The 26,943-nt window shown below is 30.7% G+C and overlaps 1 protein-coding gene across 5 annotated transcripts in view; it reads right to left on the reverse strand.

Annotated features, from left to right (window-relative positions):
- Positions 1 to 26,943, reverse strand: part of LOC115876646 (unconventional myosin-XVIIIa) — a 375,213-nt gene that overhangs the window by 153,398 nt on the left and 194,872 nt on the right. For all 5 annotated transcript variants that reach the window (XM_030892502.1, XM_030892509.1, XM_030892533.1 and 2 more), the window contains 8 exons: positions 26,544 to 26,665; positions 26,322 to 26,473; positions 26,070 to 26,252; positions 17,758 to 17,951; positions 16,648 to 16,861; positions 12,526 to 12,694; positions 12,213 to 12,395; positions 10,059 to 10,268 (listed from right to left, as the gene is read on the reverse strand). In XM_030892502.1, coding sequence (XP_030748362.1) covers positions 10,059 to 10,268; positions 12,213 to 12,395; positions 12,526 to 12,694; positions 16,648 to 16,861; positions 17,758 to 17,951; positions 26,070 to 26,252; positions 26,322 to 26,473; positions 26,544 to 26,665 — 1,427 coding nt within the window. The remainder of the gene's footprint in view (positions 1 to 10,058; positions 10,269 to 12,212; positions 12,396 to 12,525; positions 12,695 to 16,647; positions 16,862 to 17,757; positions 17,952 to 26,069; positions 26,253 to 26,321; positions 26,474 to 26,543; positions 26,666 to 26,943) is intronic.

The following is a 26,943-nucleotide window of genomic DNA, read 5'->3' on the forward strand; positions in this document are numbered from 1 at the left end:
ATTAAGAGAAAATTTCAATGTAAAGGTCTTAACCACTTTTATGTTGTTTTCATCTTCTTCAAGTTTATTATCGTAAATTAATGATTTTATAAAACTATCGATAAGTACATCGGACGCATTGCCGGTACTACCATCACTATTTAAGTAGCTAGAAGGAACACCCTTTATCATAATTGTTGGATTTATTTTCTTTTGATCATAAACTTGATATTTCTCACCAATTGTGTTTACAAGATTTTGTTTTAATATATTAAGGTCATCCTTATCTTTACAAGCAATTAAAAATCCGTTTTTTGTAACTTTCGTATTTTTAATTTCAATATTTACTGCGCCCGGAGAACATTTCGATTTTATATCATATTCAATTTTATTTGGAGACACATTACTATCGACAGATTTAATAATTAAATAGGGCGAATTATTTGTTTTCACTACATCACTATAAGAAATGGTTGGAATGTTCGAATGTTTTTGTTCCATTCTTGTTTCATACCTTCGCCGTCGGCCAAGGTCCCGTACTTAGATTCCATATCTCCCATTCTTTTCTTTAACACTTGGATCGTATACTCTCTCTCGGCAGCTATCGTATTAATTAATTCTTTTTCTCTTGATAAGCAGTCAATTTCCTTACGCAAAATTGTACACTCGTTAGAATTATTTTCTACAGTAGTTGAACCTAGTCTTGTTCTTCGTATCACTACCTAATAAAGCTATATATTCGTATAACAAACTAAGGCCATGAATAGTTTTTTTTTTCAAAATTTTTATCCGTATACACCCTATCTTGGTTGTACCACCCTGTATATATGCATATTCAATTCATTTGCTATTGACAGTATAGAACATAAAAAGTAATAATGGTTTCTTCTTTGAAATAAAATGATTTTAAAATTTATTATTTTTACTATGCAATAAATTATATATCTTTTCTTCGTTCATAATAATAATTTTACTTTTATTATAGTAATAAAAGTTTTACTATTAGTAATAATTATTTTAGTTATCCCTCGTATTATTGATAAAAAATACTGCCTATAAACTATTATTACTTCGAATTTGTATAATATACTTTAGCGTTTTAAAGTACTCATATATTATAAAAATTATAATCAATTCATATTCTAAATCTATTTACATAGATGTGTATTATACATGCTTAAACAAAAGTAAATATAGAAAAAAATACAGAAAAATATATAAAATATTCATTATTAAATGGCAAGCTTTTGCGACCATTTCAGGTATTTTAAAACAAGCTAATAAGAAACGAAATAGCTTAACATATGGCAGCACTTCACGTCAAAAGTGCTCTCAATATATTTTACTTATGATATATAGCATATTATATATATAGTAACATGATGTTAAATGTATGTATGGTATTTAAGAAATTAGATCAGTTCGGTAAAGAATTCGAGCGTAGTTTGTAAAATTGGTTATTGCAGGAGAATTGTTACAATTAGGTACTATTAGCCCCTTTTTAAGTATTTAATTTTAATACTATGTATTATTTGGTCCACTTATATCTCAATAAATATAAATCGAAAAATAAACGCTACCAATACAGGGTGGCGCACCTCATTCGCCTCGGTTGATTATACGAAAACGAAAAGATGTAGAAACAAAATATTTTATGGGTATAAGTGGGGAGGCAATGTGCCCAATTTAAAATTATTTTGAAATATACAGGGTGTATCAGAACTAAGATCCATACCAAAGTTATATTTTTTCTTATGGAACACCCGGTATTTTATTTCATTTTTGGATTCTTGGGCCCAAGAAAAGGCATTTATTATAAGGGTTAAATATGTTTAAAATCTTTGGTTTTTGAGATATTTAAAGATATTTAAATATGCATGCTACAAAGAATTGATTATTAACACCCTGTACATTACTTTTCAGAATTAATTCTTGTACTGAGTTTAAAGGTAAAGAAATAAACTTTACTCAAATATGTTATTTATGCGCGATAATGCAATTTTATCGTCGTGTTATAAACAATATTTTTTTCCATAGCGAGTTACGTTTTAAAAAATATTCAGAAATTATTATTTCAAAGAATTTATTACGAGTAGAAAAAATATTGTGCTGGGTTGGCGTTGGTTTCTATGTAATTTGACAAATAAATAAAGCTGTCTCTTTAGTTGTCAGTTTGGAGTCAATATTTTTTAATTGTCTTTCGTGTCGATTGCTGATTGAATTGGGGCCAGAAATGGCTCAAAACGAAATAAGTAAATTGTCAACAGATATTCATGGTGAGGCGACAAACGCCATATTCAAACTACTTCCATTTAAATCCCGAATAACCTATGAAAAGGAATACCAAAATTTTTCAAAAATGGAAATAATTAAAAAACGAGCGAGAAGAAATAAAGTTTTTAACCTATCCTTGCTGTTAAAGTATCATTTAATCTACCCTTGCGGTTAAAGTACTATTTTATCTACTACTTTTGATAGATATAAGGCAATTTTAACAGTTGCTATGGAAAAAAATATTAATTGACTATCGAACAATCGTAGAACACAATCAAAGTTCACACATCATCTTACTTCTAGGTATATCATACTCTATATTAAAAACCATTCTGCTAAATTACACAACAGTGATTTTTGGTAACTAACCGGTGTTTACATATATAAAAGTTACCGTAATTAAAACGGTTATAAAAGAACTTTCTCCAGTCGATAAATGGAACTTGTAAACTATACAAAGAGATTAAAAATAAACGTCCAACAGAAAAAAATAAGAGAGAACCAATACTAACTTACGTAGTAACAATATAAAAATTGTAGGGTTTTAAAAAATTATTCGACTCGTTGGAATGTTTCTATTCATTATGATATAGGTACAGATTACTCAAGGAAGCATATGGAATAATTCTACTCATTATGATATGGGCTGTACAACTACTCAAGATATATTTGACAGACAATGAGCGGAAAAAGGCAGATGCCGGCAATACCAATCCCTCATTTTCATCAACAAAATATCTTATTTTTGAATCTAACTATAGATGAATTTATATTCTAAATCCGTCATGCGTCATCTGTCGTATTTAGATAGTTTTATTGGTTTATCTTAAAAATGATAGATCGTACTTCAATAAGATTGGAATGATGGAACTCAAATTCAAATCAAAAACATTTTTGACACTTGTCAAATTATCGTCAAATAACCAGCATCCGGAAAGCGGAAAACATTTGCGATAATGCTTTTGGATTTTGGTTTGTGTTATTACGCTTATTTTATGTGTTTTCAAAACATTGTCATTCTAAGAAGTTATGTGAAAAATATAGGGAAAAACAAGTCTGGATCCAGGGATCTAAATTAACCACTAGTGAAGTATGTAGATATACATATCCTGTGATATATCTTATATACCGGGTGGTGCATCGTCGTTGTCAACTGTCCAAATATTGGCTCCCCTATAGGGTAAAAATGATTTTTAAATGGTGTAGTTTAAAATTCGAAGAAAAATAATTTTTTGGAAATAGATTTGTGTGTCTGGAAACGTTCTATCCTTTTTTTTATCTTTCGTTAATTGAATTAGTGGTAATTTTAGGCAATTTTTATGTCACTTTTTAGTAAATGACGTGTAGAGATTGACCTAGCCAAAATTATTAGCGATTGTCATTCCCTAGCCACCTATGACTCCGTTTTTTACACTACGGCAGTGGTTTACAAATTTCCAACCTTTTTGGACCTGCACCCCCCTTAATTTAAAAAAAAATTGTTCCCCCTTAATTTTTCTAACAATCTAATTTCATAAATACTCAACTAATATTATAATTTATTTAATGGGCTACAAAATAATATACAATATTATGTAAAAATATACATAAAAAATAATTATTTATTATAAGAAATATTTTTTATGGACTTTTTTGGTTTGTATTCGAAAATTATATTTTGGATACCAACGTGAACAACCTAACCTAACAGCTGCCTGCCCCTCTTGCAGCAGTCTCGCGCCCCACAGGTAGGAAACCACTGCACTAAGGTATTTGCGACGTTGAAAAAAATAGCATGTCTACTCGGAGTGAAAAAGTACTTTTTGTGTCTCGCCTGTAACATTAAAGATACAACCTCGCCACAGAACGTCTCATTTTAATTCCCAATAAAATAACATACCACCCAACTAACAATTTATTATTAAATTATTAAAAATGTAAGAATGTTTACAGAACTATTTTTATAAAATAACAGTAAAAAAAAACACTAAATCACCACAATACACCAAAACACTTTTACTTTTACACTGGACGCGCGTTTCGCTAACCATGTTAGCATCATCAGCAGATGATTATAAACTAAAGTACAATCTACAAGTTCAGCGTTTATATACACGCTCAGTGGGCAACGAGTGGGCGTGACAAAATCTAGCCAACCGACTACTCTAGTGGCGGAAATCTAACTGGTACGCTCAGTTGGCTCTGACTCGGTTGGCTAGATTTTGCCACGCCCACTCGTTGCCCACTGAGCGTGTATATAAACGCTCAACTTGTAGATTGTACTTTAGTTTATAATCATCTGCTGATGATGCTAACATGGTTAGCGAAACGCGCGTCCAGTGTAAAAGTAAAAGTGTTTTGGTGTATTGTGGTGATTTAGTGTTTTTATTTTGCTGTGTAACACCAAAGGTTCCAACCCTCAACTGTAAAATAACAGTATTGCGATAAACATTTCAACAACGTTTATACAATGCTTATAAACCCAAAAAGGGCGCACTTATGTGCAGCAGTTTAGTTCTTTAATTTGTCTTATTATAGTTTCCATAGCTTTTACCGGACAATTACATAAACATTTACAAAATTATTATAAAATATTATTTGGAACAATTACAAAACACTTTTATTGAAAACAGTTACAGAGTTAAATAGTTTACCAAAATTATGACAATTATACAACAATTATCGAGCTAGAATAAAACACTTTTATAAAAGTTGTTTTGTTATACCAGCGGTTCCGATTTTGCTTTGACGAACACTATGAAACGATGCTTTTGTTGTTCCCACAGAGCATAATTTATTTTTTAATCATCGTTCTGAGAACAAAAAAGTTAAACATCGCGTCTTCTGTCACAATTTTAAAAACATAATATATAGTTATGTCTGAATGTACACCAGATATGTTGCATTTAGCTCTGACCATAAATAGACAATCTTAGGTAAGAAATTCGATATGCCATCTGAGGATTGATATTTTACTGCGAAGATTTTTTTTTGTATAATGTATGGTATTTAAATAGCAACATTTTCAAGTGCCTTAAATATGTTATCTCTTTTTGAGTAGAGAGAAAGAATCAAAAATACTATTTCGTGTTTTTCTTTCATTTGGCCTGTACTGTAATAAAATACCCTAAAGGATCCATCCTAGACCACTATATAAATACTTAGACTAGAGAGTTGTGGCGTTTTATTGTGGGAAAATGATTTTTTGTAAGGCGTTTAAAAATGGCCGTCGGAAGGTGAAGTGGAAACAACGAAAACAATGGCTTCCATGTTATAAAATACTTTTATCACCTTCGGTGTTCGTATAAAATGTTTTTGATCTTTTAGAAATTTTTATAAAATGTTTAAATTATAAGCAATGTTTTAGTTAGCGATGTACTTAAACAGCCGTTAAACGGTAGCCTACTAAAATGCCGTTAATAGATATTGTGACGTCGTTCATGTCGGTGAAAAGTTATGCCTAGCCATAAGCATATTGCAAGAGCACCTGTGGCCCCGTGGCTAAAGCTATCGGTTCGTGAGCGAATGGTCCGGGGTTCAAATCTCACGCTGACCAAAACTTTTTTATATTTTTTTTTGCGTCATACTTATTAACGGCATTTTAGTAAGCTACCGTTTAACGGCAGTTTAAGTACAGCCTTTAGTTAAACAGGGGCGTATTTCAGAAAAAAATAACCAAATTATATACGTGTAGATAAAAGAGCTTATGTAATATTCGCACTAACTCTATGCATTTGTCAAATTTCGAGTTGAACTCTTGGCCTTACTGATACTGATAAGATACAAAATGAAGGAATCTGTCATGACATACAGCGTGCCGCCACTTTCAAAATAATATTTCACAAATTTTCTTATTCGGCTTTTGCACTAACATCATTAAACTTTTTTTTAATGCTTGACATGTGTCAATTTTCGTGTTGCAATATTGGCAGTACTAATAATGATAACGTACTCACAAAATGAAATAAAAATTTCCTGTAATGGTAATGCTTATTTTTGTTCTAAATGCCAAAAAGTTTTTGATGTAATATCAATGTTTGTTTTTCGTAATTAAAAGTCCACAAATTCGCATATATTTTTGAAATCGCTAATAATTACATATAAAAATGCGTGCATTTTCTTTACCTTTTAACGTACGAATAAAAAATCGCACAGTTTTCGGTGTGATTTGTTTACAGTAGGTACATAATATACACTGTGTCCGTAAAGTAATGGATAGATAAAAAAAAATATCACGTGTTACTTCAATTTTTTAAATGGAAAGCCCTGTATATTTTGATGAATATCGATAAAGCTCATTGAGACGAATTCAATGATATAAGGGTTGATAGGTCTATTTTGAATGATTGCTAAGAAACAAATCTTGATCGTTGCTAAGAAAAAAACAAAATGTCAGATTGAAAATCTAATAACATCAACTTGTAGAGCAGGAAAAGTAGCAATAGGAATGTGAAATTTGCATTGTCGCATATCTTTTCAAATAAAATGAGAAAAAAATAAGATTGAAATCAGGAAAATTCGGTGTTTCCCAAATATTTTCGGAATTTTAAAAATTTTAAAACATCATATTGCAGGATTTAGCAAGACGTAACTTTTCTCTGATTTAATCATCTTTGTAAATCTTCTAGTTTATGAGATCCCTGTAGTGTGCAATGCACACTGTGCATTTTTATATGGAACACCGTGTATGTACGTAATTTACTGCATCTTAATATTCTGTGTTTTTGTCTATTTTACATATACATAGTGGTCAAGGGTAAAAGAAATTTACCTAACTCCGGCTCTGATATCTCTCAATAGGTTTTTGCTTTCGTTTTCATACGTTCGCGTCCCTCCAGGTGGCGCATAAGCCCAGGAGTAAATAGTCGCCCATATGACGCATATTCAAATTAATTGTTTTATATAAAACACTTATAAAACATTAACAAAACGGTTAATATCTATGTTGATTAATTGCTCCGGTTGCAACCGTTATATAAATATGTCGTAGATGCAGCAACAACCGAACTAATTTGTGTTTAGTGAAACATATCTGTTTCAGAAACCTAACCTCATTATTATTCTATTTAGGATATTTTAACGGAAAGCTATTTGAAGCTTAAAATTTCTAGGGTCTTGGGGAAGCATATTAGGAAAGCCATCATTTATATTATATTTTTAAATAAAGCCCTTATCGCCACATGTAGTACATTAAAAGACACAGCCCACGTTCTAATATTTCTTACAAGCTTTGTGTTCTTTTCTGCATTGACTATATCCTCAGAATGATCCTCATCCTCACGTAATTCATCTAGCTCTATTTCCCAGTTATTTATTTCTTCTTTGAGATCTCTCTTCTGAACCTCGTTAATAAAAGCATCATTTTCAGTGGAACTAATTCGTTCATCAGCAATTGAAGAGAAAACGTTTTGTTCACTTCAGTCTTCTTCCTTTACAGGGAGATCAATTGTTTCACGATCTTCGGTAGCTAGGATATTCTGGTTCAAACCAAACCAAACCAAACCAAAACACTTTTTTGCCCTTCTGTAAAACGCACCACTTCTTTTATGTCTTTTATTATTTTTAATAATTTGAGATTTTGACATGATAAAGCTGTAGTATATTATGACAAGATCAATGTAGAATGTAATGGCGTGCAAAAATGTCTATACGTTTTATAAATGTATTATCAAATGCTTTTGTGTCATCAGAATTATTTTTTTGTTTTATAATTATTCCATTAGGTTTTTATTATGACAGTGTTTGTATTAATATTTGTCGGCAATAATATCAGAAAGAAAACTTTTATAAAATAATTTTATAAATATCTCGCATGACTTTAATAAAACAATTTTATATATGTTCGCAAACGAATGACCTAGTGTCGAGTAACAACGGTACAAATTTATTATAAAACAAATTTGTTCGGTAAGGTAAAATGTCGTATAAAATACATTGTATAAACGTTTATACACAAACAGAATTAAAATTTGTCGTAAGACTGTTCCGTATTTTTGCTTTAAGAACGTTCTTACGACTAACTTATAAAGCAAAATCATTTTAAAAACTAAAATATTTCACTTGCAATTTTAATACAACAAAATGGTTTTTGAAGAGAAGTAATAAAGTAATTATAAAACAGGATAGTACCGAAAGTTAAAAATTATAAAATAAGTGTGCTAGTTAGGTATTATTATACTAAATAATTATTATTATTATTATTTGACTGATATTCAATTATAATGACACGGTAACTAAAAAGTAATAGTAAGCAATAATAATAAAGAGGTAATAAGTTAATTAAACGTAACAAGCAAATTAAACTAAATTAATGATCAGGTAATATTAACTGGAGAAATACATTGCTATACCAAATGAATTTTTACAAAACACAACTCACCATTTCTATATTTCAAGTACATTATACTGCCTCTATACGCTAACTACATACATTTCTAGTAAATAGAGTTGTATGTATCATTCACATACGGCCATTATCTTTCACAGTTGTTACAGATTCATGATACTAGTACATAACTTACAAAACAAGCAAACGACAACATTACATACAAACATAAATGTTTATTACAGCGGAACTGAAAGTATCGAAATCTAAATCACTATTTTACGAGATAAACGGTATCGGGCAACAGTATTATTACATTAAAGTCGTAGGACGAAGATTTGCAATGGCACTGTGACTCAATCATAATTTTCCTGTAATTCTTTTTTAATTCGTTAATTTTTTTTTATTAAATATAGCTAAGTAGGATCGACGGGACAGATATTTATTAGTCATATGTGTATTTTATGAGCTTTGAATGAAAATATTAAGGCAGGAGTATAATGCTAACCATTCGTCTCCTATCTTATGTACTGAGGAAACTCGCATTTAGTAGATTTCTCAGAAGAGTAGAAAAATATAAAAAGGCCTGTATTAAACTAAATTTTTTTGAAAGATTTGTCGAATCTAAATACTATCACTGCCTTGATATAGATACAGCTCATAGATATAGATACAGCTCTTCGTGAGATAAAAGTTGTTCCCGTAGAAATTTTTGTGGAATGTTCATTTTTGCAGAAAAATTTATGATTAATTTAAAAAAATAAAAATTTCCCAAATTTAGTATTTCAGTGAAATAACCATCTACTCAACGTGTTTATTTTTCGTAAATAATGACATGTATTTACTATTTCCATTCTAAATATCTTAAGAACGGTTGCTCGTAGCGATTTTTACAAAGATATATTTTTTACGTAAAAAATCACAGAGATGTATATTTTTTCGCTCGGTAGTTTTATACAGGTACGGACAAAAAGTTATTACGCTTCAAAACAGTTAAAACACATGTAGGTGGCGCCCTCTAATAGTAGGAGTCATATTGACATCAAAATTAAATTTCTCATGTCAAAAACACCCAGACACCAATTTTCATGCAAATACGTTACATCAGAAATTATTTAGAAAAAATCGAGATAAAAATAAAACTTCTACACCCTGTATCTCTGAAACGTATGAACTAAGCATTTTAGGACATACATTTATACAAACTTTTTTACTTATTTTTATCTGCAGAATATACTGCCGAAGTTTCCGGAATACAGTTCGGACCGCCCTGTATATTAGCTAGTTAAAAGCTAACTAGCTACTCTTTTCTTTGTCTTACCAATTAAAAAACCGATCACCGATTTAAAATGACCAGGCCGTTATAATGTTTTAGCACAAATAATGTAAATAAAACCAATAATAATTATTTACCAGAACAATTACAGAAATCAATTTATTTTTCTTCGTTTTCAAATCAATCAAATCAAAAAAAAAGTATTTTAAAACTTATCTGACTTACCTGACTTAAACCAACTCTGTAACTCGAAAGTTCCAAATCCATTGTCAACAGCATATCTTCAACAGCTTTCCTTTCATCTAAAACTGGACTGGATACTTTATTATCGCCAGCCAAAATGTCAAATTTTCTTCTAAATTCCCCTAATTGCAAGAAATTCGGAAATCCTTGTTTGTAGAGACGAACTGAATCCAGAATTTGTGCACCACGAATCTAAAAAAATAATTGTTTTGAGAATAATGCAAAAAGAAATTTTGAACTTTTATATTTGAAGCGTCAAGTTGAAACACCCGCCTTATCCCAAAAACTTTGTTTCGAGATAATAAGCAAAAACTGTTTTAGCAAATGTTTGAAGCGTTATTTTACAAAAAACGTGTTCATTAAGTGGGATTATTGTTTGGTATCATAATGTTACGTTTTTCGTCGGTTCCGTGTGGATAGAAAGTCACAATTTATTTAAACACAATTTATTTAACACTAATTAACAAAAACAATAACGATTAAAAGACTTAAAGAACTATTTATGACTTATTTACAATTTATCTAATTATTTATCTAACAGAAATTTATTTTGAATTAGCGCGGCGATTGTAACTGTACGCGTCGATCGGTTATTTATCTCTATCTCCTTCAGGTTTCGGGCATCCGCTTATATATGAGAGAAACAGACAGTCCAGACATATCTCGAAAATTCTTAGTGGCGTTCTTCGAACGTCGGTGGGCATACGAGTCATAGCCGAGTGGCCAAGCCTAAGGCCGAGTTCACACGGTACGGGTCCGCAACAATAGTTTATATAGAAATAAAAATTTAACATAAAAACATAAAACATTCATTTTCATTTCTACAAAAACCAGATACAAAACAATGATTCCACTTAATGGGCACGTTTTTTGTGTGCCTTTTGTTTAGCGGGTTTTGCTACAAGATATTTGCATCCTAACTTGGAATTATTATTTTATTAAAATTAGGTAAGGATTTCAAATGGATAAGACGTCATGCGTCAGTAGTAAGTACTATATTTATATATAAAGCCTATGAAAAAATGCGGGATTTGCCACAATAATGACAATAAAAAACTAATACAAGTGGAACAGACTATGTTTATGTAGGGACTATGTCTATATTGGGACTATGTTTATGTAGATTTTAAAGTCAGTATTAATGTATAGCATTAGGCCATTTAAAAAAATGGATAAGGCGGGTTTTGCAACTTGACGCCTCATTTGTACTACAGTAACGCTATACTCTGTTTTTTTTTCTCAGGTAAGATTTCGACAGACGATGACAAAAGAAAGGCAGATGACATGACGTCCCATACCGATCTATTTATTTTACTAAAAAAAGTTTCTAATATTTTTTAAGTTAACTATGGATGGGTTTAAATATAAATCCGTCATGCGTCGTCTCTTGTTGTTTTTAACCAGTTTTATTGGTTTATTTCAAAAGTGACAAAATGACAGATCATATTTCAATTTTATTGGTTTGACGGAACGATCAACGACAAACGGGCGCCTATGCGTATGAACTCGCCTTTAGATTTTTGAGGCTTGTCAAAGTGCTGTAAAATATCGACATCACACGATAGGTAAATAACGGATTTTAGTACTGCAGAAAAATAATACCAAAAGGTACTGGTTTAAAAAAATATATTAAAGTTATATTAATCAACCTTTAAGGTATAAAGTTTGGTAAGTGTTATTATTAATAAAATAGTTTGTTTTATTTATGTTGTTTTATTTATTCCTGTGGAATATTACAAATTTGTATTTATACATAAGTTATATTGATAAATATAATAATAAATGCGCGAAGTTTCTTGAATCTTGAAAGTAAGAAATAGTGCTTTTTATTTTTTTTGGTATGTGGTGTTTTGTTCTTGTTTGTTTTGTATTAACACATACCGTTTTTTTTTTTAAATAAAATATCTCAATTACATTTTTTCAATCTTATACAGTTTCTTTTTTCACGATATTTTGAAGTAATCACTTATCAGTAAAATTTTAAATATATTAATTTCCTGCTATGCGCTCTAGTTGTACCAACTAATTTCTTTGTAAAATAAAATAAACTACTTTGAAATTAAAATGACAGACACATCTATCACTGTCAAGGATCTTGTCGTTGGACAGACTATACAATATAATATAAACACTAACCTGTGATCTTAAAAGAGGAATGTTCAGCAAAGCATCTTCGGAACTTCCAGAGTTTAGTCTAACGTTAATCAATGATCCATTGCTTTCACAAAAACCAGCATTGTGTTGGGGCAAGATGCACTGTACAAATCTCAATTTGGTTCTTCTTAGCGTTTCAACTAAACCATCAATGGTAAATTTAGTCTACAACAAAAAAAATCAATGGAAAATTTAGTTCATTGCCCACAAAAAATTAAAAATAATATAATTAATTTTATTAAATAACAATTTATGTTATGCAATAAAATTTTATTTTAATTAATACAATTTTTACCTGCAAGCAGATACTTTTTCTCTTAATAGCAGCTGTGCCACCAGTAAAGGTTCTTCTGATACTAGAAGCCCTTCGCAAAGACTGGGATCCATCTAATCCTACTACTGAACCGCTAAAATTAGATGCCCCAAGACCTCTGACTGCTACAAAAAGTTTACTAGTATCTTCCCTAAAAAATATAATAGTAAATTAGTAAAAAAACTTGTACGTATTTATTTTTTCCTATAAATATTTAAATGTGTTAGAGTAAGAAAACTTCCCAATTTATTGTATTAAAGCAGGGGATAGCTGAATTCATGGATCAAACAAAGATTTTTTCTTATCGGATCTTTTTCAAACACCGCGAGTACTTGATTTATCCTTACAGGAAGACTTATTAAATGAATTTAATACCTTTACGCGTTCTTTTCTTCTTCAGTATAGTACAATCGTCATATATTATGAACAGAACTGTATCTGTACAGGGTTATTCACCACATACGACACGGAGTATTGTAGCTAAATGATAAGATTTTTACAAATTGTAAGTTTTGGGTTAGTTGAAGGTCTATTAGAGCTACAATTTAAAAATATTTTTACAATATACAGAGTGTTCCAAAAAAAATTAAAAAAAATGTTATAAGTTGTATTTTTTTAAATGGAACACCCCATATATTATTTTATTTTTAGATTCTACGATTGAAATAGATGTAAATTTGATTAAGGTTTATCACACTTAAACCTTGCCGTTTATGAAATATATTGAATTTTGTGAAATCGTGGTAAAAAATTTAAGGCTTCATTTCTCCAATGGTATGAAAATTTTTTAATGCTAAATATTTACTGAAGTTTATTTATTGATCAGATATTGTGCTGTAACAATAAAAACAATACTACCTTATACAGAGTGTCTAAAAATTTATTTTAAATAATTACTATCTTTAAACGACAATAACTTGTTTAATTTAAATGGAACACCCTGTATATTTTACAAGAATAAGATGCACAACTTAATTGTGTATGAAACTGTATTATACCATTTTTACCTAGCTCTTTTCTAAGTTTTTGTAGAAAATGCATTTTCTTATAATTTAGACATCAATTATCAATATACCAAAGGATGTATAATCTTTATTATTGCAACACAAAGTAATTTTTTTAATAAATAGAAAAACTTCAGTGCAATAGTTGGTTTTAAAAACATAAATGCGTCTAGACAAATGAAGCATTAAAATCATTACTGTATTTTGACAAAAATGTAAGTATTTCAAAAACGGTGATTAAAATGCGGTAAACCTTAATCAAATTTACCTTTATTTTAATCATAAATAAATGCCTTTATTGTCAAAAAATTTTTCAATTTGTAGACAAAGATAAACTAACAAACAAAGTAAAAAACAAGGTACACAAACAAACAAACAAAAGATAATACAAAACATTATACAAATAATATTGTCAGTCTTATTGTTAAATAAACATTTATAAATGTTTACAATGTCAAAGAACAAAAAAATAAAAATAATATTCAAAAATATTTAGCTAGTTTATAGTAAAATATCAATGACCTCTAAATAAATTCATTTCGATGTCATTAGTAAATATAGCAATAGCAAACATTAGACCAGTGTTTACAAGATCAAATTCGATTTTCAAAATATAATTCATTTACGGCGTAGAAAGCCTTGTCTAGTAAATAAGAGTTCAATGCTTTGCGAAATGAAAAAAATAATGTTATGGATTTGATTTCAAATGGCAGGTGATTGTGCATTTTTTTCGAGTTGTATAATATTGAACTTTTAACTAACTCTGAGCGTGGGGTAGGTAGATAAAGATCTTGCTCCGCGTTCCTGAGTGGATAAGTGTGAGATGGCCTTTCTTGAGAAGCTGATACATGCTTACGTATTAGGCAAACGGATTCAAATATAAATAAGGAAGGAAGAGTTAATATTTTAAATTTTTTAAAAAGACCTAGCAATGAGTTCTGCTGTTTAGTCCCAGTGAATATCGAACAGCTCTCTTCTGGAGCTTGAAAATGCGGTCAAATTGTGTCGCACAACACGTACCCCAGGAAGGGCATACCTGAGGTGCGACTCAAAAAGTGCATAATAAACAGTTCTAGCCACTGACAAGTTAAGCTCCTTAGAAACAGACCTTAATGCAAAACAGGCAGAGCTCAATTTTTTCGACAAATCTTCGATATTTATGTCCCATTTCAGAGAATTGTCCACAACAAGCCCTAAGAATTTTACAGATTTTACGACGTCAATGGTGGTGTTGTTAAGTACAAAAGGCTGCAACGAGTTTTTATACGACAAAGCTTTAGTTTTAGAAATGTTGAGACTCAGGAGGTTCGAATCGCACCAAGATTTATTGGTGATTAAGTCATTTGATATAATCCTATGAAGTGCCGTGATGTCCTTGTTGCTCCAAGTGAAGCTAGTGTCGTCCGCAAAAAGACATATTTTGCCACTGATGTTTATGTTAGCAATGTCGTTAATAAAAAGAAGAAACAAATACAGCCTAGTACTGAGCCTTGTGGTACTCCACATTCTATTGGCTTGCTAGAAGACAACGTGGTATCCACCCTCACAAGTTGACTTCTGTTGCTCAGATACGACTTAAACCATTCGAGAGATGATCCCCTGAACCCAAAGTGCTGCAGTTTATTAATTAGGATCTTATGATTTACACAATCGAACGCCTTAGAAAAATCACAGAAAATTGTTGCTGTAGAATGATGGTTGTTTAGGCTGGAGTAAACTTTATTAAGGAGGGAAAACATAGCGTCATTTGTGGACTTGTTGCTTAGAAATCCAAATTGATATTCTGTATTTAATTGTATTTTGTACTTAAACAGAAAAGATACCAGCCTTCTTTTAACCAACCTTTCTATGATCTTAGATAGCGTTGGAAGGAGTGCAATTGGGCGATAGTTAGAAGCTTCATCTTTGTCTCCTCCTTTATGCAGAGGAATGATTATTGCCGGCTTAAGACATTTTGGAAAAATACCATTTTGGAACGACATGTTTATTAAAGATGTTAGGTGATTCAGAGTGCTTTCTGGCAGATTCGAAAACATTTTTAAAGTTAGCCCGTCGGTCCCAGAAGAGGATTTATTTTTGATGGTATTAATTGTACTGCGAAGCTCTTCTAAAACTATGGGCGAAAAAAAAACTGTGTAAGTTTACATTATCATTAGAGAGATAAGAAAGTGGAACGTGGATATGGTATTAGTTAAGTTTTTCGCTACATTTACAAAGTAATCGTTAAGGTTCTCAGGTGAGGTAGAGATATTGTTAAACGAAGAAAAGCTTTGTTTCTCAATTCATTCACAATAGACCATGTTTCTTTAGCAACATTACCAGAATTGACTATTCTCCTATTATAATAAAGGTCCTTAGCGGCTCTTATAGTCTTATGATAAATTTTTCTGTATAGTTTTACGTAATTGTGGAAGAAGAGACTGTCTGAGAATTTTTTTAAGTGAGATAATGAACGCATGTTTTTAGAAGATATGCGTAGACCTTTAGTGGTCCAAGGTTTATTATGCTTATTTTTTATAGGCCTAAGAGGAAAGGATTTGAACGCTAGACTGGTTAATGTTTTTACGAAAATAGAAAATTCGGTGTCGACATCATAAGAGCTAGTATCCCAGTTGGTTGTTTTACATAAGTGGCTGAACCTTTGAGCATTCTTTTCTGAAAAAATACGGCATAATTTACGAGGGGCATTTTTGATTTTGGACTTAAAGAGCTAAAGACGTTGCAGGCGATGGAGTTAGGATCAAAAGATGACACAACATAGTCTATAGTACTAGAACTGGTATTGGATATTCTGGTAGGTGAGCCTACATGCATGGCTATTCCAAAAGAATCAAAAATGGACTGAAAAGGACAGGGTGTTCCATTTAAATAAATACAACTTTGATATTTTTTATTTATTTGGGACACTCTCTATCTTGTAAAAATATTTTTAAATTGTAGCTCTAATAGTCCTTCAACGAACCCAAAATTAACAATTTGTAAAAATCTAATCGTTTAGCTGTGGTGAATAACACCGTATATATTTTTAAGGGAAACTTAAATATTTGTCGTTATGGAAAACTATGGATCATTATAGCAAGAGCAAATCAAAAATACTCACTTGCAACTTTCCTGAAGTAGAGATACAGCAGCTCTAGACACAGGATTCTCCCTACTTTGCTTCAGCCAACCTTTTGCACTATAAAGAACAGGATTCGTTCCTTGTAAATGCTGTAAAATGAACTGACTGTTTCCTGGGGCTTTCCTGAGCAGAAGCTGATGATCTCTGTCCCCATAATGATTAAATAAACGTTCTAGAAACGACTCGTCGCTGCCTAAAATACGTTTTTACTTTTTAAAAAATTACACAACATAAAGGTAAGTTTAGTTTAGAATAAGTGAGGAGTTGTGAGAATCAAAACTTATCTATTTTTGGTAACCTTATCTAAAACTTAAGTACTTCATTTCTAAAAAAAATCTTGGAGTGCATTTTAGGCATTAACGTTGGTTTAGCATGCTATAAATAGTTTATTGTTTTATTAAAAGTAAAAATGATGCTTTTTGTGGCGAGGCTAGACGTTACAAAGAAGCAACAAAAAGTACATTTTTACTCCAAATAGAACATGCTATTTTTTCAACCATCACAAATAATTTTTTAAACAATTTCAAACGTCGAATAGTATAAAAAGTAATATCTTGTAAGTTATACAAGATATCACTTTTATATTATTATTTATGTGTCAAGCAATAATAGTACACTCGTTGAAGTTAATGTCAGTTTAATAATTTCTAATAATATATTTTTGTACTTATATGCTTAGGTGTAAAAGTGCTTAAGTTTTATGGCTAAGCGGTAACCAAAAATTAATACTTTTGTGACGTTTAAAAAAAATAATTTAGAATCATACTTAAAGTTCAATTTTTTTAAATTCCAGTTTCTTCAATATTTTTATTATAAAATATGTGGACAATAATACTGTCCAACCAAACCAAACCAAACCAAACCAAACTTAAACGGGCAGTAACAACACAACACTTTCACGTAAAACTTAAAAAAAGTAAAAATCTCGAACAGAAAACCTGATATGGAATTTTTCCAGAACGCTATGTCACCCTGTATGAGCATGTCGTATATGTTTAAGGTGCAAAAATCTCTTTGAACATGTTTTATAATGATATCCAATGTAACTTCATGATGTCTCTAGAATTTTAAAAAAATTTATATATTTACCTCCTGGATACATGGCCTCCTCATCAAGAAGCCATAATAATCCTCTTCTGTCAGCTTCATGTAAGTCAGTTTGAGATGTCCTTATTACAGAATTTTGGGCAGTTCTATCTAACAGATTTACAAGTGGTTGTGGATTGATAATATTCTCATTTTCGTGCTCATCATATACAAAATCAATGTTTTCCTGAAGATACCTATAAAGTATTGTACACATATCATTATTTTATCCATACCATTCATTCACAAAGTACAACAAAGTATAGAATGAAGCCATCATTCAACGTCACCTCATATATTGTCGAACTCCCTCAGTCACTTGACAACCCCTAGATCATATACATATATTCTTACGTGGATAAATCAATGCCGTAAGTTTAGTATTAAAAAATATGTCTCTAACATCACGACATGCCATTCCTTCTTTATTGCACTTATGAAATATTCAGTAGGTTTGTCTTTCTCGAGGACCTTACTTTGCGCCCCAACCGCATTAAAAGTTGCACGTATTTCTAAAATAATCACAATTTTATACGGTTTATAAAGTACAAATTATACATTGTTATGGAAACCAACTTTTCATTGTCATTATATTGTCATAATCTTGTCATAATCTTATTTCCACTTATTTGCGTTTTTTAACGCAAAATTTTTTAAGAAATATTTTAAAAATTGTAATACTCTTTTATCGACCGCTTTTATATAGCCAAGAAAGCAGTGAGAAGTTAATTTTAAGTTTGTGCAATTATATTTCTATTTTTTTTTTTCGTTGGACTTTCTCAAAGAATATTATAGTTTTAAGAACTCTCGTGTGGAAGCTTTAGTGATTTGTCATACGGTGGCGCTTTTGAACATAATCGAAGCCTGAAAATGCTAATATTTTAAATTTTGAGGACTACGCGCGGCGATATTTCGTACGGTGTTGCCAAACATATTTTATTTCTCGATATTTAAAGAAATATGTATTGATTATATATTTCGTATATTCGATAGTACATGAGGCATCCTAAGGCTATGAAAAAAAAACGTAGCTATGAAAATAAAATTTTAGATTTTTAATTTTTTTGTACCTTCTAATAAAAATTACTTCTATTCCAATAAAAATTAACTAGTATGATTATGTGTTATCTGTGCTAGTATTAGGAAACTGGAGTAAATACGGAGAATATTAATTCGTTCTCTAAGATGAGCACTACTAAGTAATTTTTTAAAATTCGACCCATAAGGGGGTGTAATTAGACAAAGGGATGTAATTATACAAAAAAAAATCTGTACCTACTAGGAGTATGAACTTTTGCACAGATGTGGCGCATTTGAACATTGATAAGCGATTTTTGGAAATGTATAGCCTAAGGGTAGTGAAACTGGGGGGTGAAATTTTGTACAAAAAATGTTAGTTCTAGGAGTATGAAATTTTGTAGAGTTTCCTTAAGTGACGAAAGTGAGTACCTAAAAGCTAATTTTTGACATTCATCCCTTAGAAATAAGGGATGAAAATTTGTACAAAAGGTTAAAATCGGTTTTAGAAGTATGAATTTTGCAGACGTTCCTTATGTAACGTAATTTAGCATTAAGAAGCAATTTTTGGAAATTCGCCCTCTAAGGGTGTGAAATGAGGGGTTGAACGTTCTGGAACAATAAATTCTGTTCAAGGAATATGAGAATTTGCACAAAGGTTCCTTATGTAGCGTAATTGAATAAATAGAGTGATTTTTGGAATTCATTCCTTAAGGGGGTAAAACTAGGGGTGAAAATTTGTATAATTTTTTTATGTAAAATCCATTCTAGGACTAGGAGTATGAAATTCTGTTCAGAGGTACCTTAAATGATGAAAGTGAGTACCTAGAAGCGAATTTTAGGCATGCATCCCCTAAAAAATAAGGGATGAAAATTAGTACAAAAATTTGTTAAAATCGGTTGTAGAAGTATGAATTTTGCAGACGTTCCTTATGTAACGTAATTTAGCACTAAGAAGCAATTTTTGGAAATTCGCCCTCTAAGGGTGTGAAATGAGGGGTTGAACGTTCTGGAACAATAAATTCTGTTCAAGGATTATGATGATGATTATATATGATGATTTGCACAGAGGTTTATTATGTAGCGTAATTGAATAATTAGAGCGATTTTTGGAATTCATTACTTAAGGGGGTAAAACTAAGGGTAAAAATTTGTATAATTTTTATGTAAAATCCGTTCTAGGACTAGGAGTATGCAATTTTGTACAGAGGTCCCTTAAGTGATGAAAGTGTGTACCCAGAAGAAAATTTTGGACATGCACCCCCTAAAAAATAAGCACTCCCTATAAAACAATTAAAATAAAAAAATTGTCTAAAAAATAAAATAAAAAGTTGGGGTGGGCCACTCTTATCACTTAGGGGTATAAAAAATAGATAACAACCTAGGAATAGGTTGTGACCAAACCAAACCAAACCAGACCTACTGAATATACATATAAAATTTTATCAAAATCGGTCTAGCCGTTTCGGAGATGGTAACAAAAAATTAAAAACAACCCCCTATTAAAATATAGGGGATGATGGTGGAACGGTGAAAATTTAGGGTTATTTGTATTTATTAATGCCAACTAAAAAAAAAAACATTTTTTCTTTTCAAAAATAAAAAATGAGGGTGGGCTACCCTTACCACATAAGGGTATAAAAATAGATAACAACCTATTCTTAAACGTACTGAATATACATATAAAATTTTATCAAAATCGGTCAAAGCCGTTTCAGGGATGGTAACAAAAAATTAAAAAAACCACCCCTATTAAAAAATAGGGGGATGATGGTAGAACGATGAAAATTTTGGGTTCTTTGTATTTTTTAATGCAAAATAAAAAAATTATATATTTTTTCAAAATATAAAAAAATGGGAATGGGCTACCCTTATCACTTAAGGGTATAAAAAATAGATAGCAAACTATTTTCAGACCTACTCAATATACATAATAAAATCTGATCAAAATCGGCCAAACCGTTTCGGAAATGGTAACAAGAAACTTTAAAAAAAACAACCCCTATTAAAAAATAGGGGATGATGGTAGAACGGTGAAAATTTAGAGTTGTTTGTAATTTTTTAAGGCCAAATAAAAAAAATATTTTTTTTTCAAAAATAAAAAAAATGAGGGTAGGCTACCCTCTCGGCTACCCTTATCACTTAAGGGTATAAGAATAGATAACAACCTATTCTTAGACGTACTGAATATACATACATATAAAATTTTATCAAAATCAGTCAATCGGAGATGGTAACGAAAGACTTAAAAAAAACAACCCCTGTTAAAAAATAGGGGATGATGGTAGAACGGTGAAAATTTAGGGTTGTTTGTATTTTTTAATGCCAAATAAAAAAAAATTAAAATATTTTTTTTTTCAAAAAATAAAGAAATGGGGGTGGGCTACCATTACCACTTATATAAGGGTATAAGGGTATAAAAATAGATAACAAACTATTTTCAGACCTACACAATATACATAATAAAATGTCATCAAAATCGGCCAAGCCGTTTCGGAGATGGTATCAAAAAAACAACCCCTATTAGAAAATAGGGGATGATGGTAGAACGGTGAAAATGTAGAGTTGTTTGTATTTTTTAAGGCCAAATAAAAAAAATATTTTTTTTTCCGAAAATAAAACAATGAGGGTGGGCTACCCTTATCACTTAAGGGTATAAAAAATATATAACAACCTATTTTCAGACCTACTCAATATACTTATAAAATTTCATCAAAATCGGCCAAGCCGTTTCGGAGATGGTATCAAAAAAACAACTAATACATATATAGTATTTTTAATACCCATTTAGAATAACACCATCCTTATTTATTATTAATAAATCAGTTGAAACAAAAAATTACCAACAAAAATGAACGTCGATTATTAATAATTTGTTAGATGTCACGTTTTTGAAGTTACATTTCATGTTAATGTCATAACGCAAAATAAGATATAAAAATGTGATATTCTGATGAATCCAAAAAACTTATGCTTAATGTAGTAAACTATTTTCAAAACGATTTAGGATCTCGATTTAAGGCAATTCAAAAAGCATCCGAAGCACTAAAAGTCCCAGAATGCACATTATATAATCTAGAAAAACCAAACAGAGCTACAGATTTCGAATTTAGAAGAAATATGTCTGCAAGCGTTTCCCGGAGCAAAATCCGAATTACTAAGAATACCCTACATTGTTTGAGGGAAGTAATTTACAAAATGTATGCGCGAAAGGAAAATCACAGTAGAAACTATTTTCCTGCAATTTATCGAAGAGTCTCCAGAAACTAAGATTTCCAAAAGTTCGTTATATTTGGGAATTAAAAAAATGGGTTTTCATTTCAAAAAACCGGATGGAAGAAAACAGTTATTGGAAATGCCTGGAATCAGATTAAAAAAAGAATATTATTTTTGAACAAATACCATGCTGCTAAAAGCGAAAAGCTCTTTAAACCTGTTTTTCTGTAGAATTTGTACTTAAACGAGCCCCTTAAATAAATATTATTACTGCTTGCTCGACTTCTTGTTATATTATTTATTATACTTTTAGTGCATCAGACGCTTTTGAATTGCCTTAAATCGAGATCCTAAATCGTTTTGAATATAGTTTACTACATTAAGCATAAGTATAAGTTAAGATATTCTTTGGTATAAGCCTTAAATCGAGATCTTAAATAATATAGGTATTTTTTTAAGAAAACTCGGTATCTAGTTAATAAAACAATATTTTTAAAATTAGTGCGCTTCTTTTATATTTTTTTTATTACGTCAACATCTTTAGAATTTCATAAAATTAATTTTTATTATTATAAACCGCCACTGATAATATGAAATTTCAAGTCACTCCGCCAATGCAATAAAAAATATGTCAAGCATTTGACATGACAAAGGTCATAACCTAATTTTTTTCATGCGGGTTTAGATGGTGCAAGAAGCCGCATACGTTAAGTTACTAAAACGGCTGGTACCTCTAAATAGGTATTAAAAATACTATACATAGGGTTGTTTGTATTTTTTAATGACAAATAAAAAAAATTAAAATATTTTTTTTTTCAAAAAATAAAAAAAAATGGGGGTGGGCTACCCTTATCACTTAAGGGTATAAAAACAGATAACAACGTATTCTCAGACCTACTGAATATACATATAAAATTTCATCAAAATCGATCAAGCCGTTTCGGAGATGGTAACAAAAAATTAAAAAACAATCCCTATTAAAAATAGGGGATGATGGTAGAACGGTGAAAACTTAGGGTTGTTTGTATTTTTTTAATGCCAAATAAAAAAAAAAAAATATTTTTTTTTTAAATAAAAGAAATGGGGGTGGGCTACCCTTATCACTTAAGGGTATAAAAAATATATAACAACCTGTTTTCAGACCTACTCAATATACTTATAAAATTTCATCAAAATCGGCCAAGCCGTTTCGGAGATGGCAACAAAAAAAAAAACCCTATTAAAAATAGGGGATGATAGCAGAACGGTGGAAATTTAGGGTTGTTTGTATTTCTTAATGCCAAATAAAAATAAAAACATTTTTTCTTTTCAAAAACTAAAAAAATGAGGGTGGGTTACCCTCTCGGCTACCCTTATCAGTTAAGGGTATAAAAATAGATAACAACTTATTCTTAGACGTACTGAATATACATATAAAATTTTATCAAAATCGGTTAAGCCGTTTCGGAGATGGTAACAAAAAATTAAAAAAACAACCCCTATTAAAAAATAGGGGATGAAAGTAGAACGGTGAAAATTTAGTGTTTGTATTTTTTAATGGCAAATAAAAACAAATTAAAATATTGTTTTTTCACAAAATAAAAAATGGGGGTGGACTACCCTTATCATTTAAGGGTATAAAAAATATATAACTACCTATTCTCAGACCTACTGAATATACATATAAAATTTCATCAAAATCGGTTAAGCCGTTTCGGAGGAGTACGGTAACCAAAACTGTAACACGGGAATTATATAAGATAATATTATATGTAAACTGGCGGAGTGCGGAGAACGGAAAGACTGATTATAGCAATAGATAAAATTTAAAACTATAATTTAAAACTATTCAAGAAAATACACACAAAACAAGGCAACGCCGCGCGTCTATTCGTTCAATTCCGAGCAAAATAGCGAGGCTCCACGAAGTTGGGGCCTCGCTCACCAAAGCGAGGCCCCATCGACAGGTCAGATTTTGATGCGAGACGAGACTTCTAGGGTATTAAGATGTTCTTTGACTTTCTACATACTCCTAAAAATGACAAGAAAGTGCTTGGCCGTGTGGAAGTTCTAATATAAAGGTCCCCGAATTATCTTTTCATAGGCAAGTAAAGTATTCAGTTATTCTTTTGTTTATATTAAACCACATGCATACTTTCTGGTTAGATTTCCTAGGAATATTGATATTCGTACAGAGTGGCTAAATGTAATTTTTATATAATTTAATTTTTGTGACAGTAAACATGCAATTTATTGTTCAAATATAGGCATTTTCCAAATTAAATTTTTAAAATTAATGTTCAAATTTGGCGCATGGACGCTAGGTCCTCGACAAAGATAGACAGAGCAGAAGTACCGCGTGTGCAACAAAAAAAGAAGTTAAATGGAAGTTGATATGTTTGCGACAGTTTCCATAATGATTTACTTAGGGGTCGTCATTTTCTTGGCAACTTCTTGATCTTGTCTTGATTTCAAGACAAGATCAAGACAAGAAATGATTTTTGGTTTTCAAGACAAGGCAAGAAATTGCTTCTCAAGATCAAGATTTCTTGACAAGAAATCAAGAAAATCTTGAAATTTCTTGAAAATATAAAATAAAAAAGAAATACTAATTTACATATTTACGTATTTGTATATTATATGAATATCCCATTAATTGATGGATAAAAAAATATTAAGCAAAAAATATTTGTACGAAGCGGCACTTTGTCGGATGTCCAATGTCCAAAGTTGATATAAGTACCTACGTCCAAAGTCGGATGTCCAAAGTTGGCATACTGTCGGGAAAATTAAATTGGAACCTTTTTAAATGCTTAATAATTTTTTAATTTTTAATTTTTTTTTCTAATTTTTTGGATATGTTATGGCCTACGATATTAGAATAAAAAAAAAACATTGGAAAGAGGGTCTACTTCAGTGGCATACAGACTTTTTGAATTAACGTAAAACTTTTAAAATAAAAAATAACACATTTTAGTATGCGCCACTGAAGTAGAGTAGCTGTTATCATTGTTGTTTTGACCTTGTTGGTTTTATCTGTAGTAGTATTATCACCGTCACTACTGTCAAAATCACTAATTAAACTTCTATGTCCAGGTGTCTAAGGTGGTAGATATTCTGAACCGGATTCAATTACGAATGGCTCAGATTTGCTGCTCAACAAACCATCACAATCACTCATTTTAATGTTAGATAATAATAATAATAATTAACAAAATTATGTAAATCTGATGATTTTGGCTACTGTAGTATAATGAGAACAAAGTTTTTGAATTTTTTGAACATTAGATGCCTGACCCTCGATTTTAGGCATAAAGCATAAATATGTCACATTAGCCAATCTCACCGCGACTTTTAAACAGGGGGTTCCCCTTTAATAAACGAATTTTAAACGGGGGTTCCCCTTTCGTCAAGATATCAAGAAATTTCAAGATTTCTCGAATCAAGACAAGAAATCAACTCTCAAGAAATGGTCCAGACAAGATGTTTTTTTAATTCTTGAAAATATTTCAAGACAAGACAAGAAATTGCTTGTCAAGACAAGAAATTTCTTGTCTTGCCGATCCCTAGATTTACTTATCCACGTTAAGTATATATGATCTAGGTGACAACCACATGAAAAAGATTGGTGACGTTATTACGGTATTTCATAAATTACTGCATATTCTTTTTAGTAATTGTCATTGTCATTTGATTTGGGGTTATGATTTTATTGCCTGACATCCATCAATGTCAAAATTAAAAATCGATTGTTGCTGTCAAACAATATCCAATTTTTTTTTATTGCAAAAGTGCCTCAAAGATGTAATCAATAATGTAATAAAATGAACACAATCGAGCTCATTGCCAAACTTATAAATAATTTTTCTCTAGAAAGAGACGGTGGTAGAACACTCTTGCCCGTGGACACCGTATATGAAGTAAGTACAATGCGAAGGTGTAATATTTCTATATAAACTACAATTATTAGTAATAAAGAAACGTATTTAAAATATTCTAAACAATATGAAATAATCTCAGATACACCCTAAAATTCATGTTGACAAATAATAATGACGTAACGTTCAACAATGACTGAACAGTCTTTAAGTACCCTATCCTACCTATCTTTGGGGGCTACCAAATTAGTGTGGTGGAATAGAAGTTGTAACCTTTCTTGTAGATAGTTGTGACATAGGTCTTCAAATGATGCGCCTGCTTGTTTTCCACATGTAGCAGGATTTTGGAACCCTGGACTATCGACTAGAAGAATTGAATTTACAGTGTGATTATTACTAGATATCGCCCTAAAAACCAAATAATAATGTAAAATATGCTTATACAGCTATTACAAAATTGTTTTTTTTTTCAATTACCTATTTATTAAATTAGCCACACAATTGAACACTTCTGAATAAAATCCCATAACTATTCCTTCAACTGCTTCTAAACCGATAGCTTCTCTTTCCAAGCCTTTATCAGTTGGAGAGGGAGTCCTGAAAGGTGCTCTTGGTTGATTTGGAGTTACCTGCAGTACAAAATACATTAATTATACTGTGTCTTTTATCTATCTCGGTGATTAAACTGCAGTTCCTTACCATTCCACCTGATGATAAACCAAATATGACACGTGATAGTTCCTCTGCTGTTGTACCCAACAAACTGGCTGCTCTCTGAGCACTTTGGGGGTTACCAAATTGGTAACGGTTATTATTTCCAGCTAAAAAATGCAATTCATTATTTCATATTCATATTACTTTTTTATAAAATAACTAAAAAATATTAATTGTTATTACTAATCGTGTTGTACCAACATGAAAATTATTAGTAACTTTTTTCAAAATATCGTGAAATGTAAAATTTAATTAGAAATTTAAAAAGTATTTATTGAAGTATACAAGTTACCGATAAAGTTGGCCTTATATAATATTTTTTATTTATTGTTTAAAATTTGATTTCAGTACTAATGCTTCTCCCGGATATATGTATTGTGTATAG

This window comes from Sitophilus oryzae, unplaced genomic scaffold, assembly GCF_002938485.1.
Source record: "Sitophilus oryzae breed Bouriz unplaced genomic scaffold, Soryzae_2.0 scaffold_1059_pilon_pilon, whole genome shotgun sequence".
Taxonomy (NCBI): Eukaryota; Metazoa; Arthropoda; class Insecta; order Coleoptera; family Curculionidae; genus Sitophilus; species Sitophilus oryzae.